The sequence below is a fragment of the Macrobrachium nipponense genome, chromosome 17 (assembly GCF_015104395.2).
Source record: "Macrobrachium nipponense isolate FS-2020 chromosome 17, ASM1510439v2, whole genome shotgun sequence".
Lineage (NCBI taxonomy): Eukaryota > Metazoa > Arthropoda > Malacostraca > Decapoda > Palaemonidae > Macrobrachium > Macrobrachium nipponense.
The window spans coordinates 55,032,669-55,050,974 of NC_087210.1; the positions used below are offsets into that span (position 1 = coordinate 55,032,669).

Below are 18,306 nucleotides of genomic sequence, written 5' to 3' on the forward strand. Positions count from 1 at the left end.
CGATTCTGGGTACGGGAGAGCCGACACCAATCCTTAAATGTATATACTTTTCTTCTTTTTGGATATGGTCGAGAGTCTCTTCGAACAATGGAGGACTTAGGCTAGCACGGGCGGCCGTCTATGTTGTTCAGTAAGAGAATTCTTGTCATATCCAATTAGTTGAGTATAATTTTTTTTGAAAATTATGTATGTGTGCGTAGTGGTTTCGAGTTACGGTTGTTGTGACGAGTTCGGGGATAACTCGTAACAATCCTTAATTCTAACATATGGTTAGGATCAGGTGGTCGGGATTGGTTGTGTGCTCCTTCATAAGGTGTATTGTCATATAAGTGGATCAGCACCCATTGACAAAGTCCTTTTAGGCTCTGCCGAGTAAGTGGGTAAGACCCCATCGGCAGACCCACAAGAACTCTTGGCCATAGATCATTATATCTCGCTAAAGTTTCTTGAGGTGATGCAGACTACTGGGCAAACACCCACGAAGTCTACCACCTATCAGGTAGGAACCAAGGTTTTATTTATACCTACAACATATGTTGTTTACCTGTCTATTCCATATAGTAGCTGTCTCTTACCCTCCACCGAAGGGTGCCAATCAGCTATGTATATATCTGACAGGTAAGTTGATTGTATGAAAATGATATTGTTATGTTACAATAAAGTTTCATACATACTTACCTGGCAGATATATACAATTAAAGGCCCACCCAGCCTCCCCGCAGGAGACAGGTGGAAGAGAGAAAATCTGATAGAAAACGGGGATGGTTCCTAGTCCTGCCGCCCAGGGCAGGCCGGTAGATCACCTGACCTACCTGTAGCGAGTGGCGCGAAATTTGAATTTCTGTCGGGGACGACGGAGTCTTAGCTATGTATATATCTGCCAGGTAAGTATGTATGAAACTTTATTGTAACATAACAATATCATTTTTCAAAAAATCACAGCGCGCTTAGTTTTCAAGATTAAGAGTTCATTTTTGGCTCCTTTTTTTGTCATTGCCTGAAGTTTAGTATGCAACCATCAGAAATGGAAAAAATTATCATTATCATATATAAATAATGCAATATATGATAGCGCAAAAACGAAATTTCATATATAATTGTATTCAAATCACGCTGTGCGCAAAATGTTTAAAGGTAACAAGTTCCTTTTTTTTCGTTGTAATGTACACTAAATTGCAATCATTTTGGTATATAACACATTGTAAAACGATAAAATCAACACAGAGAAAATATTATCACAAAATGATGCATGAATTCGTAACGCGCGGACGTAAACAAATATTTTTTTCAAAAATTCCCCATAAATCTAAAAATTGTCCTAGAGACTTCCAATTTCTTTCAAAATGAAGAAAAATGATTGAATAATACTATACTGTAAGAATATTAGCTTAAAAATGCAGTTTTATACATTCAACTTCCCTGCCAGATATATACTTAGCTATAGACTCCGTCGTCTCCGACAGAATTTCAAATTTCGCGGCACACGCTACAGGTAGGTCAGGTGATCTACCGCCCTGCCCTGGGTGGCAGGACTAGGAACCATCCCCGTTTTCTAATCAGAATTCTTCTGTCGCCCGGACCATCAACATTGTTTGTTGGTTCCTCTCGATTGGTTTTTCTTTTTTCACCGGCAATTGATCTTCTTGACCGACTTTTGGTGACGTATCTGGATTGTTGGATTGGCATACGCTTTTGTGGACTGTTTTGTGGACTTGATTTTGGAATTTTCTTTAATAATGTCTGACTCTGGTATGGTTGTGAGACATTGTGTGAATGTAGGCTGTAAGGTGAGGTTGCCGAAAGCTTCGGTAGACCCTCACACGGTATGCAAGAGGTGCAGGGAGTATGAATGTTCTTTTACTAATACTTGTAAGGAATGTGAGAACTTGAGTGAGAACGAATGGAAGAATCTAACTAATTATTTAAAAAAGTTAGAAAGAGAAAGAGTGAGGAAGGCTTCTCATAGAAGTTTAAGTAGTTCTAGATCTGAACTAATTCCAAGCTTGGGATCTTCCCCAAGGGTAAGTATTGCTATTCTCTCCTTCCATTGCAGCCCCTTCTCCTATTGCAGAACCTGTAGATCCAGCAAAAGAACTTGCGGATCTAAAAGCAGCCTTCAAGTTGATGGAAAACAAAATGGCTGCCATACAAGGTAAGGCTAGTGATTTTTCAGTGGACAGTGAGATATGAGTGTCCCCAGTGTAGTGGAGGGGGCATCTGGTCGGCTCAGCAACGCTCCTAGGTCTAGACCTCTTCCAAGCTCACATGCCCAAGAGGAGAGGAATGGTCGAAAGCCGAAAGAGGTTGTGGAGAATCCCCACCGATCAGGTGTCCCTTCGGCGGTTTCTGTGACACCCCAGACTGCCAAGGACCGCTATTGTAAAAGCGTCCTACGTGAGTGTTTCTCGTCGTCGGGATCTTCATCACCGAGACGTGATTGGAGAGATTCAGATCGATCTCGGCCTCTCAAGAGGAGTTGGAAGGCTCCGAATATTGACTCGAGCCCTGAAAACTTCCCTGAGGAGTCTCCATCGGGAGTGAAGAAGGCAAGAAGAGCCATTCTTTCAACTAGAGTGAGAAGGAGGCAGGAGGTGGAGGCTATGGACTCCTCCCCTCCTCCTTCCCCTCCTCCCGAAGAGGATAAAGAGGAGGCTACAAAGAGGTTCATGATGGCGATGCAGGAACAGATTTCGTCGTTTGTAGGAGTCCTGTCAAAGGAGCCTCCTAGAAGGAAAGACACTTCCCTTCCTATTAAAAGATCCTCCAGACGTATGGAGGTATCTACCTCCAGGATCGATACTCCTACTCGAGGTGAGGTTTCCGGTACGAACCTGGATGAAACGATCAGACGTCTGGCACCGGCCAGGAGTGAGGAGTCACCCAGGAGGCAGGAGCCAAGAGCCAGGAGTGAGGTGTCAACCAAGAGGCAGGAGCCCAGAGCCAGGAGTGTAGAGGCATCCAGGCAAGAGGCAGGAGCCAGGAGGCAAGAGCCAGGAGGGCCCAAGAGGCAGGAGGCAGGAGCCAGAGGCAGGAGCCAGGAGCCAAGCTGCAGAGTTCGGAGCAGGAGCCAGAATCCGGAGTCAGGAGGCAGGAGTCCGGAGTCAGGAGGCAGGAGTCAGGAGTCAGGAGGCAGGAGTCAGGAGCCAGGAGGCAGGAGTCAGGAGGCAAGAGTCAAGAGCCAGGAGGCAAGAGTCGGGGACTCGTTCCTGGAGGTTATGACTCTTCTCCAAATAGGAGCTCCTCTCCTTCAGAACATAGGAGGTCTTGGAAGGACTCCTCCCTCCAAACGTGAACTTTCTCCGTCTGATCGAGGGTTAGACGAGTTGTCTGATGACGAACTCCTGCTAATGAGGGACTTTCTAGTTATAAAGTCTTAGCCTCATTACTACTTCAAGAGTTTGGAGATTCTCTTAGTCCGGCGGCTCCTCCTTCTCCTCGTTCGCTCTTTTCGAGCTCAGCTACGGCAAAATCGTCGGCCTTTTTAAAAATGAAGCCTGCGATATCTATGAAGAAGGCACTCCATTCTTTAGATTCTTGGATGGACAAGAAGAAGGAGTTAGGAAAGACGGTATTCTGCATGCCTCCTTCCAGATTGCACGGAAGAGAGGTATTTGGTATGGGACAGGAGAGACTATGGGTCTTTCTCTACCTGCCTCTGCAGATGCCGACTTTTCCAATTTAGTGGAGGCCTCTAGACGTCACTCCTTAGGATCGGTCAGAGCGACGTGGAGCACTTCAGTGTGAACCACTTTCTAAAGGGACTTTTTGTCACTTTAGAGGTGTTCAATTTTCTGGATTGGTCACTCGGAGTTCTGGCCAACAAATCTAAGGATCCGGAGTTTCTGAAAACCCAGAAATTCTCCATAGCGTCCTGTCCTGCATGGACAAGGCAGTACAGGACGTTCGGGTTGAAGTGGCTTCCCTTTTTTGGTGCTGGTCTCCTGAAAAAGAGATCAGTTTATGGATCCCTATTTCGAAAGGGGGTTCTCCGAGCCAGAGGACTGCCTTACTGTTCGCTCCTCTATCAGATCATCTGTTTCCTTCTCAGGTTAGTGAAGGATATATCTCGCTCGCTAACTGAGAAGGCGACACAAGACCTACTAACTGCAAACGTCCAAGAAAGGACGCCCTGTAGTGTCGACGGTTAAGAAGGAATCTCGTCCTCCTCAGCAGCCCTTTCGTGGAGGTGCAGCGGCTCGTCCCCCTGCCAGAAAGAAGAGCTCTGAAAAGAGAGGAAGGTCTTATTTCATTTAGACCCTTCAAGAAATCAAAGTGACTTGTTGCTCCTCCAAGCACCAGTGGGCGCCAGACTCCTGAACTTTGCAGGAGTATGGGCAAAAAGGGGAGCCGACCCTTGGTCAGTGTCGGTCCTGAAGAAGGGATATGTAATCCCCTTCGACGACAGCCCGCCCCTAACATCTACGCCTCGGGAACTGTCAGCGAGGTACAGAGACCCGTTAATGAGAAAGACTCTCCTTCAAATGGTGGAGCAAATGTGGGAAAAAGAGGCCATCGAACTTGTGCAGGATCCACACTCCCCGGGATTTTACAATCGCCTTTTTCTAGTACCAAAGGCATCGGGGGGTGGAGGCCAGTTCTGGACGTAAGCGCTCTGAATCGCTTCGTACAGAAAAAGAAGTTTCGCATGGAAACGTCCGCCTCTGTAATGTCGGCTCTTCGTCCAGGAGATTGGATGGTCTCTCTGGACCTGCAAGACGCATATTTCCACGTTCCCATTCACCATTTGTCAAAGAAATATCTTCGCTTTGTAATAGGAGACAAGATCTTTCAGTTCAGGGCTCTGTGCTTCGGTCTGTCTACAGCCCCACAAGTATTCACCAACCTGATGGCGAATGTAGCAAGATGGCTTCACCTAGAGGGGATAAACATCTCCCTCTACTTGGACGACTGGCTGATCAGGGCCAAGTCGAAGATTCAGTGCTTGGAGGACTTAGAAGTAACAAGGAACATGATAGACTCGCTAGGGTTGCTCGTCAACCTCGAGAAGTCACAACTGATCCCCAGCCAGAACTTGGTCTATCTGGGGATTCAGATGGATTCTCGGGGTTTTCGGGTATATCCTTCGCGAGAAAGAATCGCTCGAGGTTTGTCGAGAATCTCGAGCTTCGTCGAGAATCTCGAGCTTCTTAGAGAGAAAGAACAGCTCAGCGAGGGATTACCTGAGCCTTTTAGGGACCCTGTCTTCATTGGAAAAGTTCTTCTCGCTAGGGAGACTTCACCTTCGCCCTCTTCAGTTTTTCCTCAAAGAGGTGTGGAGTTGGAAGACGGGTCAACTCTCGGACATCTTCCAACTTCCACAAGATGTAAAAGATCATCTGAAGTGGTGGATCCTCCACTTCAAAAGAACGAAGGCGTATCGCTTGCTCTGCAGAACCCAGACCAAGTGTTATTTACCGACGCTTCGGAGTCGGGATGGGGAGCGACGCTAGGAGCAAGGGAGGTGTCAGGCACCTGGACAAAGGAACAGGTGTCCTGGCACATCAATTGCAAGGAACTTGTGGCCATACACCTAGCCTTAAAGTTCTTCGAAGAGATAGTCAGAGACGGGGTGATACAGATAAACTCGGACAACACCACGGCTCTGGCTTACATACGCAAGCAAGGAGGCACGCACTCTTTCTCCCTCTATCAGTTGACAAGAAACCTGTTAACCTGGACGGAAGAAAGAGGCATATCTCTCCTCACAAGTTTGTTCAAGGGATCAAGAATGTGAGAGCGGACAGACTGAGCAGGAGAAATCAGGTCCTTCCCACAGAATGGACTTCTACCACGGAAGAAGTGTGTTCGAAAGTCTTTTTGGGTCCCCTGTGGGGGAGACCTCACATAGACCTGTTTGCGACGTTCCTCTCCAAAAGAATAGAGATCTTTTGCTCTCTAGTGGAAGATCCGAGAGCCTTCGCAATAGACGCGTTTATCATGGATTGGTCGGGTGTGGACGCATACGCCTTTCCCCCGTTCAAAATCCTGGGGGAAGTGCTCAGGAAGTTCGTAGCTTCGAAGAGCACGAAGTTGACACTCATAGCCCCATTTTGGCCAGCCCAGGAATGGTTCACGGAGGTACTGGAGTGGATAGTGGACTTCCCCAAATCGCTTCCAAACAGACACGATCTACTCAGACAACCCCACTTCGAGAGGTTTCATCACAACCTCCCAGGTCTCGCTCTGACTGCCTTTCGACTATCGAAAGACTTGTCAGAGCGAGAGGCTTTTCTCGCAAGGCTGCGGGCTCTATCGCTAGAGCCCGCAGAGCTTCGACGAGAAGAGTATACCAGTCAAAGTGGGAAGTCTTTAGGAGGTGGTGTAAGGGTCAGAAGCTGTCCTCCTTCCAGTACCTCTATAGTGAATATTGCCGATTTCCTCCTCTTTCTGAGAGAGGAATCACACCTATCTGTCTCGACAATAAAAGGATACAGAAGCATGCTGTCTTCAGTATTCAGGAATCGAGGCCTGGACATTGCTAACGACAAAGATCTACACGATCTAATTAGATCTTTTGAGACTTCGAAAGCAGCTACTCTAGAACACCTAGTTGGAATCTAGACGTGGTCCTGAAATTCCTTTCATCGGATAAATTCGAGCCTTTACATCTGGCGTCCTTCCGCGACGTCACTAGGAAATGCTTGTTCCTGGTGGCTCTCGCTACAGCCAAGAGGACGAGCGAATTACACGCTCTGGATTCCACGGTGGGGTTCAAAGGAGATGCTGCCATCTGTTCTTTCCAGACAATGTTTCTGGCAAAGAACGAAAACCCGTCAAACCTTGGCCCAGAAGTTTTGAGGTAAAAGGCCTATCTAACCTGGTAGGCAGAGAGATAGAGAGATCTCTCTGTCAGTGAGAGCTCTTAAATACTATTTAGAGAGGAAGAGACAGATGGGAGCTTGTCAACAAGGTCTTTGGTGTGCGGTGAAGAACCCCAAAAGACTCATGTCCAAGAACGCCTTGGCTTTCTTTGTGAGAAGCGTTATTACGGACGCTCACAAGAACTGCTCGGAGGAATCCTTCGGTCTTCTAAAGGTCAAGACTCATGAAGTGAGGGCAGTAGCAACGTCCTTGGCGTTCCAAAAGAATATGTCTCTAAAGAATATCATTGAGACTACATATTGGAGGTGCAATTCAGTGTTGTGCATCTCATTATCTGAAGGATGTGAGAGTGACCTATGAGAAGTGCTTCTCGCTAGGTCCTTTTGTATCAGCAGATACAGTACTGGGTCTTGGAGCAAAGACTGATCCTTAATTTTGTGTTTTTATCGTAACATAAACTCTTGTCAGATATGTGCTTGGTTTTCTATTAGCAAGCTCACTACTGTCGCACGGGAGCAGAGTGTCATTGCTGGTAGGGGATCAAGGGTATGTATGACTAGTAGGGGCAGTACAAAATTTTTTTTTGTATATTTTGTAATGAAAGTGTAATTATGTTTCGAGTTTTTGGTTGTTTGTAAGGAGTTCGGGGATAACTCCTTACAATCTTAGAACTAACATGGATGTTAGGATCAGGTGATCGGGATCGGTTTTGTGCTCCTTGAACAAGGTGTATTGTCATGTTAGTGGAATAGCACCCAATGACAAAGGCCTTTAGGCTCTGCCGAGTAAGTGGATAAGACCCCATTGGCAGACCCACAAGAACTCTAGCCATAGATCAATATCTCGCTGAGGCTCTTGAGGCTAACGCAGACTCCAAGGCAGTAGCCGCGAAGTCTTCAGCCTAATAAGGTAGGAACCAAGGTTTATTAATACCTACAACATATGTTGTTTACCTGTCTATTTCAGTTGTTAGCTGTCTCTTACCCACCACCAATGGGTGCTAATCAGCTAAGTATATATCTGGCAGGGAAGTTGAATGTATAAAAATGATATTGTCATGTTACAATAAAGTTTTATACATACTTACCTGACAGATATATACGATTAATGGCCCACCCGCCCAGCTCCCCGCAGGAGACAGGTGGAAGAGAAGAATTCTGATTAGAAAACGGGGATGGTTCCTAGTCCTGCCACCCAGGGCAGGGCGGTAGATCACCTGACCTACCTGTAGCGTGTGCCGCGAAATTTGAAATTCTGTCGGAGACGACGGAGTCTATAGCTAAGTATATATCTGTCAGGTAAGTATGTATAAAACTTTATTGTAACATGACAATATCATTTTTCGACCATATCTGACGAGTTAAAGTTGACCGAATGTCGAATTTTTTTTATATATATTATTTATATGCAATTATTTTGGAAATAAGAAAAGCTACAACCTTCAAATATTTTTTGTTTTATTCTACATGAAATTGCGCACATTTTCATATATAAAACTCTATGAAATGCCTAATATGAAATGGAGCAAATATTCCGAGAATGGGACCTACGCATTTCGGAGATTTGTGGCGGAGAATCCGCGCGCGGAGGGAAGGAAAGTTATTTTGAAAAATTCACCATAAATTTAAATATTGTGCTAGAGACTTCTAATTTGTTTCACGATGAAGATAAATGACTGAGTATTACTAGACTGTAAGAGTTTTAGCTTACAATTGCGTTTTTTGACCATTTCGGTAGAGTCAAATTTGACCGAACATGGTTTTTTTTTTATTTATCGTGATTTATATGCAAATATTTCAAAAATGAGAAAAGCTACAACCTTCAAATATTTTTTGTTGTATTATACATGAAATTGTGCACATTTTCATATATAAAACTTTATGTAACGGCTAATTTAAAATGGTGCAAACATTACCACAATCGCACGTATGATTTTTTCGGAAGAGTTACCGCGCGGACGTAAAGAAAATGTTATTTTTTTCATAAATTCACCATAAATCGAAATATTGTGCGAGAGACTTCCAATTTGTTGCAAAATTAAGGTAAATGCTTGAATATTACTAGAATATAAGAGTTTTAGCTTACAATTGCGTTTTTTACCATTTTGGTAGAGTCAAAGTTGACCGAAGGTTGAAAATTTGTCACTTATCATTTTTTATATGAAAATATTTAAAAATTGATAAAAGCTACAACCATGGGTTGTCTTTAGTTGTATTGTGCATGAAATTGCGCACATTTTCATATATAAAACTTTATGTAACAGCTAATTTAAAATGGTGCAAACATTACCACAATCGCATGTATGATTTTTTTCGGAAGAGTTACCGCGCGGACATAAGGAAAAAGTTTTTTCATAAATTCACCATAAATCGAAATATTGTGCTAGAGACTTCCAATTAGTTGCAAAATTAAGGTAAATGATTGAATATTACTAAAATATAAGAGTTTTAGCTTACAATTGCGTTTTTTGACCATTTCGGTAGAGTCAAAGTTGACCGAAGGTTGAAATTTTGGCGCATCGTTATTTATATGAAAATATCTCAAAACTGATAAAAGCTACAATCATGAGTATTTTTTTTATTGTATTCTACATAAAAATGCGCACATTTTCATATATAATACTCCATGTAACGGCTAATTTAAAATGGTAAAAAAATTATGTCAAAGTGACGAAATAATTTCCGAGATGTGTCACAGATACTTTTTAGTGCGGCAAGAAAGAAATTCGCGCTTGCGCGCCTGCGTAACTATTGTAAACAAAACAACACCTTGATCTGTGAACTCCCAGCATCCCCCAAGGCGTGTGATTCAAGAGTTTTCGGCTGGTAGGCCTAAATGTTTTTTTCCGCGAATTTTTAAAAAAACTTTTGTATTTCGACGTAAAATACGTCCAGTCGGCACCCGAGAGACAAAAAATGTCGACGTAAAATACGTCCAGTTGGCGTTTAAGGGTTAAGATTTATGATTGTATGATTGTTAGCTATTTGTAGAAGCACAAATTGTTGTGAAGAATCTTATCATTCTGTTTAGAAGTTTTATCTGAAAAAATGTTCCTCAATTATTATTATTAGTAATATAGATAAATCTTTCAGATTTCAATGTTGGCAGTAGCCTACAATCTACATAAAGTCAGTGAGAATAAGTTAGCTAGACTGTAGTAGAAATTGACTGTATCCTAAAACGTAGGATTATGTATCCTTAAGGGTGAACAAAGATAACCTGGATTAGGTAAAAACCTGAATTAAGTTTTCACTAAAGACCTTAGGATTAGATAAAAGGCTACAGATATTTCTCCTTGTATATAACCTGTAGACAATAGCCTAGGCTAGGTGATAGGCTAGCCTAACTACAAAGTTTCACATTAGTAAGTTACCGTTTTTATATAGTAGACGAAAAACAGTAAACCGATATACTATAAGGTAGAAGACTAACTTGAAGGCTACAAATTATATCTGATTAACCCCATACCATTAAAGGTGAATTAATTAATCAGGATTATACAATAACCTATACTACTAGGTGGTAGCCTAACTAAAGTTTCTCATTAGTAGTAAGTTACTATTTTATATAGTAGACCAAAAACAGTAACCAAATGGGCTGTGAAGTAGTAGCCTATCATGAAGGCAACAAATTACAATTTAGTAATCCCATACTTTTTAAAATAAATTAATTGATCGGGATTAGATAAAAACCTATACTAGGTGATAGCCTAACTATAAAGTTTCACATTAGAAAGTTACTGTTTTTTATAGTAGACCAAATAACCTAGGGCTAGATATAAACAACCTGGATCAGACCAAACTGTTAGCCTAATTATGAGTTTACATATGAGTAAGATTCTGTTTTTTATGCAGCCCTCACCTTATGAATGATCTAGGATAAGCTGCAGTAGGCATTACCCTATACTAGGCTAAGAGAGATCAATTTAGGAAACATCCTATTTGGTTTACTAGGTGGTAGTTTAGCCCAAATTGCCTAGGATTAGATTAAGTAGGAACCTCCTTTCTAAGGGAATATCTTACCAGTAACCTATAAAAACAGCAAGGTTTATATCCCTAAAAGTTTTAAATAAGCCTATACATAATAGGCAGTGACCTAGTTTAATGAACATTCATTAGTCTAGCATTAACCTAAAGCCATATAAAACAGTGACTTGAGCTAACTAAACAAATCGGTTTATAGAAAATTAGTCTGAAGGGTGTGGCAATTCAAATTAAAATTTCACATAGCCAATGCAAAAAGCATCTTACAGCCATATACGGCTGTCCAAACTAAGTTAAACCTCAAAGGGCTTTAGTTAACATAGATATCTAATAGAATTTATTGTAAATATGGAAACCATATGAGCTACAGAGGTGTCCTTCATTAAACATTTAATGCTTGGATGTCCACATAATCAGAACTCTTTCTGATTATGTGAACATCCAAGTATTAAATGTTTAATGAAGGATACCTCTGTAGTTCTTCATATGGTTTCCATATTTGTAGTAAATTCTGTTAGATATCGGTTAAACCCTTTGAGGTTTAACTTAGTTTGGACAGCCGTATATGGCTGTATGAGCCTTTTTGCACTGGCTATGTGAAGTTGCGATTTTAGCTCTTTCTCATGGTCTTGTGGAGGTGCAAGATAGCTTTCTGAGTAGGTGAAAGACTCATACTTGACAGGCTTGACCCATCTTTACCTGTAGTACATTATTGATTCCTAAATAAAACTACATTCTTTAACAAGGGCAGGTAGTTTTATTGTTTAGTCGTGTGTCATTCAGGACATGATCAGCAGGTGTTATATTTTCTTCTATATTGTGATTAGTTCAACCAATTACCATGCTTTTTTCCAAGAGTGCTTGCTCCATGGATTTATACTTGAAGTTACAACTTTTTAATTGTATGTCATTTTGGCATTACAGATTTGACTTTAAGTTTCATTTAGAGATTTAGATTCTGTTGCTGATCTATCTCAAGAGCTCTAAGAAGGTCCCATTCCAGTTAGCTAATTCTTTGGTTTTTTCCATAGGCAGCTTGATCTTCCCACCCAAATAGCATTTAAAGCAGGATGTTGAGAAACAGGTGTAATTTTTTAGAACATTTTTTCATTGCTGTACAAACCCATCCATTACATCAATACCCCACTTCCTAACACTGCTGATGTCTCACTGTTATAGTCCAGACTGCAAAAAATTATGACCCTACTTTCCTGTAACCTAATTCTCCATGGAGCACATGTGCAGTTCTTTTAACCAGACAGCTAATGATATCTGTCCTTTAAGTCACGAACCTAAACTACCAGAGAAGTGAGGTTCTTATCTGCATGGAAGCCATGATCCTTGGGTCACTGATATGGTGCAGCTGTCCAACCAGCAGATGATCTTTGAAGCATCTAGGATACATAAAAACCCCAAACTGCTCAAGTAAATTGTAGGTTTGTTTTGAAAAATTTGTTTTTAAAAGATCACACATATATACAGTAGTATATTTGCACAATATGATAGATAAAGTACTTTAATTAAAATTTTGTCCTCAGATTTTCCGAAGTTGGCACTAGTGCAAATGTGTTTTATACACTTTCAAATAGTTTAGAAGTTGACTTCCATCAAAGTCAGAAAAGTCGTAACATTGTAAACAATTCATTCGCCATTGTTGTTACAACATTCATGCCTCAGGGCTCGGAAGGTAAGTGATTCTTTGTTGTCTGTTAGGGTTTGAAATTGTTCTAAAATAGATGTTACTTACGTGTTATTTGTTATGGTGTTTTTTTCTTTTCACTACACACAATATGCCAGTAATAAGAAGTACTGTTGATATCATGTTGTATGAGGCACATTTTTCTTAGGATGTTTTCTTCAATATTTTCTTAAATGTTCTGTGTGGCATACTTTCTCATGATCAGTATTGTTCACTAGTTTAATGTTCATGTGTTGGAGCATTTCTGTCATTATCTGTATTGTAAATATTATCCTTAGCACTTTAGGCTAGGATGTTAGCACAGCACAAAAAACTGACAACTATTTAAAATCAATGTTTTATGCAGTTCATCAGTGATTTGTGATTTTCTTATTCTTACATCACTTCCTGATTGCTTGAGGAACTTTTGAGGCAAACTGAAAATATCAGTAATTTAAGTAAAGCCTGATAAGTGGGCATCATAATTGTGAAATTAAAATCACTCTGGCGATGGCATTTTATTTCAGATAAATATTAACTGTTGGATAAAATAATATTGAAACAATTAATGTAAATATGAAGGCAGATTCTTAAAAGTCATAGGCATTATGTTTTAATTTCTGTAATGTCTTCACATAGCCAGTTGTAGCAGCCACAATACCTACTTTATTTGAATTCAAACCCAGTCACTTGTATGCCAACATTCATGGTTTTCAAATGTCCCCAGACACTGCATTTTCATGTCTAACAGACTAAAGAAAAGTGATAATAGCAGTGTGTGTATGTGTGTGTGTTAACCACAGGGAGTTCAGGTACTAGTTACCAATGTCACTTTACCTGCATCTCTAGCTCTGTTCACAACAGAGTTTGGATTGTTTGTCTCCTCCTCAGCATTGCCTATATTGATTGTTATTCCTTTATTCTCATAAAATTATTGCTTTTTATCTATGTAGAATTAATAAGACCTACAATTGTAAATAATTAAACTTTTATATTATAGTACATTTGTATTGGTTCACAGGGTTATTAGGTATTTTTCATCTTTGTATTATTTTGGTGGCAGTCAGTCAGGTTTGGTGTTTACTACTAACTAGTTTAGTTTGTTATTGTTTTGGAGATGGTCAGGTCAATAGTATTTTTGCTTGAACTCTGTGCAAAAAATACATTCTAATTGATTTCTTCATATCGAAAAGTAATTATGTTCGTATTTTTTATTTGTACATATTTTGTATCCATATTTCTAAGCTGTTTTCATAGCATTAGTGAGAGGTGCATTCATTACCAGATTGACATGTGATATTTACACAAGTAAATACGTAGCTATAGTTTCTACTTTAACTGCAGCTTGAAATTTTGAAATTCGTGGCGGCAGCACTTTTGTTTTGGGTGTAGGTAACAATCCCCACCCAGTTTTGGAGAAGAATAGGTACAACAGGGCTAATAGGCTCAATTCATTTCTGCTGGTCAACGACATAAGATAGCTGTTGAGCAGTTTGGAATTTTGGTTCACCAAATGGTTTGGTTTTCTAGCTGACTTTGGTGATACGTATATTTCTGGGCTTGACCTGTGTCGGCCTGTGAAATGGTTCCTTTGATACTATTTCTGAAGAATAAATATTGCTATTCATCCTAGAGAAAAAAGAAACAATATAATGCCAAGATAAATGGCTCGCTCACTTCTTATAGAAGTGTCGGTATAGTAAGGAGCGAGTGGAATCACTACCAGAGGTCCCTTGCCATTTAGCTTCTTCCTTCGACAAAACCCCGAACTACGGAGGAGCCGTGCTACAGCTCCCGGTCTACTACTACCGTGAGCGCCTCTGACGCCTGAGACTACATTCCTTCGATAGCGCGCGTTACACCAAACGTTAAAATTTTTTCGGTGCTGTGTTTCGCTCTATTTGGATTTATTTGGATTTATTTTCAAGATGTCTTCAACTTCTGCTTCTAAGTTAAGTACTGTTTGGGGTTACTGATCTCATTTTATGATGATCTTCGTGTTTTATACATATTCGGAGCCTTATCGGCCGGTATGCCCCTCGACCGCATGGCGGTACGGGTTATCTCTTTCGGTCTTCCATACCGTTAGAGATTTCCCTTTTTCTCAGTACTTTAGATATGGTTACTTATACATAGTCTCTATATCTTTATGCAGTTAGTTTTTTAGTTAGGCCTCCACGGGGCACGCTCCGACCGCACGTTTCGGACCTTAGTCTAGCTACGCCTTACATTGTTAGGAGTTTTATCAGTCACGATTGAGAGTCATATCATCTTAATTATTCTGATGTCTCTCTTTCCTTCTCTTAGTTCCTGATTACCTTTAATAATATTATAGGTACTAGGTTGGCTAACATACACCATGCTTCGGTATGGCGATTAGCTTCCCTGTTATAATTTATTTTACCGTTAAGTTAGGCTTTCATACCCCAATTGTCGATTGGTGATTAGCCTGCCCCCCGCCCCCCTTTTCTTGAACTAGAGGTTAAATTAGGCTAACATACCCCTTTCTTCGGATCGGCGATTAACCTAATTTTCTGTTTGCTTAGCTTCGTGTTCCCCGTGTTAGTCTAGCTTTAAGATATCGCTTTAATTTTATTTGATTGATTATTATAAATAATCCTATTTATATCAGTGATATTGATGTTGTTCCGACGGTTCTTCCCCACCATCGTATCTTTCACCTGGCTGGGAAGACCACCGGTTTATCACGGTGAGCCACCCGGTTACGGGGTCCCCCTCCCGTCCCCCATTCCCCCCCCTCCATACATTGCCATCCACGTCGATGGGTGATGACTCGTTTCTCACAGCTAGCGTCCGAGTCTGCATGAGAGGGGGTGACTCACGGGACTGGTGGGGATCTCCCCTCCCCTACTGGTACTCTCACTCGTCACGTGCCTCGGGGGCTCGGGACCTCCCCTCCCCCCTTCTTCTCCGTCCTTAACTGGCCGCTCAGGGGGAGGGCTCCCCTACCCCACATTCTTCCCTACTCTTTCCCCCTCAGTTCAGTCCGGCAGGTGTCGTATCCGCCGCTACGAACATAGAGAGGGGGGGAGGGAACCACTGGGTTTCCTATCCACTTAGGATAGTTCACACGAGCACTTACTGATATAAGGGGTTTTTATTTTGTTTTATTTTGTGTTATTTAATGTTTAGAATCTTTTGCGTTACTCCGGGGGGTTTTTATTTCCGCCTCTCGTACTATCCCTTGCTTCGTTAGAAGTTTGACATTGCTCACTCAATATTAATTACCTCCGGGCCATACGGAGAACTCCGGGCCCTACGGAGTCTATTTTTAGTCATATGACAAGTGAGCTTAGGCGGAGGCAGAGACTTTCTTCCCCCCTCGTAATTTTTCTACGTAATATTCATACGTAGATCTCTATCCGTTGGTCCTACTCCGGCACCCACGGATAGTTTGCATATTATTCCACCGGAGGTTGTCATTGGTACTCATGTATCCTTTGACTTACAGATGTTGTGCCAGGAGATTGGGTGCAGTGCCATCCTCCAAGACCTGTGCGGCCATATAGTATGGCGTTCTCATGCAGGATGTGCAGTGAAAGTGGAGGATTTTATCGTTTGGCATCATGAAGCTTGCCAAACCTGCTACTTGCTAGTAGGAGATGCCTCACTAGTAGTACGTTTCTTAGCACTTTCTTCATTCATTCGTCACCTGGAATACTTGTTGTTATATTATACCTTTCACATATGAGACACATATTCATATAATCTCAACACAACAGACATTCCTCCCCTATCCTCTCCCCCCTAACTCTAGACCCTTTTTTACAGGGTTCGATGAAGAAAAGAAGAAAGCTTTGTCGACTCTCAAAGCTTGGGTAGGGGGTTTTGGCCGGAATTCTAAGGGCCGCCCCTACATTCTTACCCAGGATATGGCGGACCTAATATTCCCAGGAGGCCAAGAAAGGATCAGTGGTGGACCCGATATCGGCCGCCCCTTTGCTGGCCGACCTTCAAGTCATGATCTCCCTACAGGAGGGGGATTTCCCAGAGGACGTTGCAGAAGACGTTGCGGCAATGAACCTCGACGTTGAACCCATGGCTATTGACTCCATGGGTACAGGTAAGGGTGTAGTAGGGGCAGCTCCTGTGGGTTCTCAGGGCCCTTTCCTGAATTCCCTTTCTCCATCACCTTCTACTGATCCTTCTACTTCCACTTCTTTCCGGGGCTTCACTGAAGAGCAGCGGTCTGTCCGTCCTAAGGCTACTTCAGTGATCCCCAAGGCTAAGATGACCGAGGAGAAACTTAAAAAGTCTCTCCCCAAGAAATCGGTCATCCTGACAGACACTATAACTCCGGCTCACCACCCCGGATCAGTTAGGTCAAGGAGGCCTCTTCCTCTGCGTCGAGGTCCCCCAAACATAGATCACGTAAGGATCGGGCTCAAGTCCCTCTTTTTGATCCCGAATCCTTTTCGGCTAACATTCTGGAGCAGGTGGGAGTGATCGTAGGGGCCTTGGTTGACAACAAGGTCGGCTCGGTGCTCTCCCAGCTCTCCAGTTCTGTTACGTCTTCCGGCCAGTCGATCCAATCGCTGGCGGAACGGCTGGCCGCTCAGGAGAATGCCATCGCCGGGATCCAAACCTCGATTGCGGCAGGTTCCCCTCTATCTGTGCCACCTTCTCCTCTTCCAATTGCCAGATTCCAGCCAACTGCCGGAATTCAAGGCGGCCAACCCTTGGAGGATCGCTTCGTATGCCCCGTTTGTCAACGGAATGTTGACAATCGAAGGCATAGGAACTCGAAGGCGTGAGGACTTCGAGTTCCACCCCAGAGACCTTCAACCACCATTCATTGGCTACGTCCGACTAACGGAAGCAGCGATGATGAGAGAGGACAAGGTTCCCAAGGTAAACAGTGATCCTTCCGAGGGAACAGGCACAGCAGACTCTAATGAGAAGTCTGGAAGAATGGGGGTGTGAAAACACCCGCATCACAGCCTTTAGGAGTCCTTTCACCATTTTTACTCCGGTGGAAGGGACTCCGCTACCACTGACCCTTAAGGTAGTGGAAGCAACCTTTCAGGCCGCCCTGAAAGACGAGCCCCTGCCTCAACTACGAGAGACGGAACCCACCTCTCTCTTAGTCCCAGGCTCCGAGACGTACTTCGAAGGGGCAGTTCCTACTTTCTCAGTAGGAAAACTAAAGGCGGACTGTGCCACCTCTCTCTTTAGTGAGAGACTCCCCAGGTTGTCGGACTCTCTCATCCAGATGGAGTACGACGCCCGGACTAGGCTCGCGAGATCCCTTTCCTCCATGACTATGGCGGAGATGACGGCTCTTGTATACCAACAAGAGCCGTTATTTAAAGTTTTGGCTAAAGGTCTGCTGCACACCATGCAGTGTGGACCTTTACGACTTCCTCATAGCCAGGAGAAATTGTAGGAAGCACGTTCTGGCGGAAGCTACTATCCGCCATGAACCGAATAAACTGATTGCTTCCTCAATTTGGGGAACGGACCTCTTTTCCAGCACCAGTAGTAGCAGAAGTCCTTCATGAGGCTTCTAAGGTCAACCAGTGCCTCAAAGTCAGGTGGGGACTGGTAGCAAAGCGGAGGCAGGAATCTTTCTGGTCCTAACCCAAGGAACAAGAAGAAACCAAGGAAGTTCTCTCCCTTCCAGCCTTCTCAACAAACGTTGGTTCAGGCAGTCCCAGCAATCACAACAAGGGCGAACCATCGTTCCGAAGGGTCCAACAACCTAATCCCTTGTTCTGACCCCTCAGTCCCAGCAATCTCAACCCTCCACTTCCTTTGCTGTCTCGCCAGCCTACAATTCCAACTATGAAAGCCAGAACTTTC

The 18,306-nt window shown here is 42.8% G+C and overlaps 1 protein-coding gene across 2 annotated transcripts in view; it reads left to right on the forward strand.

Annotated features, from left to right (window-relative positions):
• The window catches only part of LOC135196241 (uncharacterized), a 240,237-nt gene that overhangs the window by 119,130 nt on the left and 102,801 nt on the right, over positions 1-18,306 (forward strand). For both annotated transcript variants that reach the window (XM_064222919.1, XM_064222920.1), the window contains exon 5: positions 12,344-12,492. In XM_064222919.1, coding sequence (XP_064078989.1) covers positions 12,344-12,492 — 149 coding nt within the window. The remainder of the gene's footprint in view (positions 1-12,343; positions 12,493-18,306) is intronic.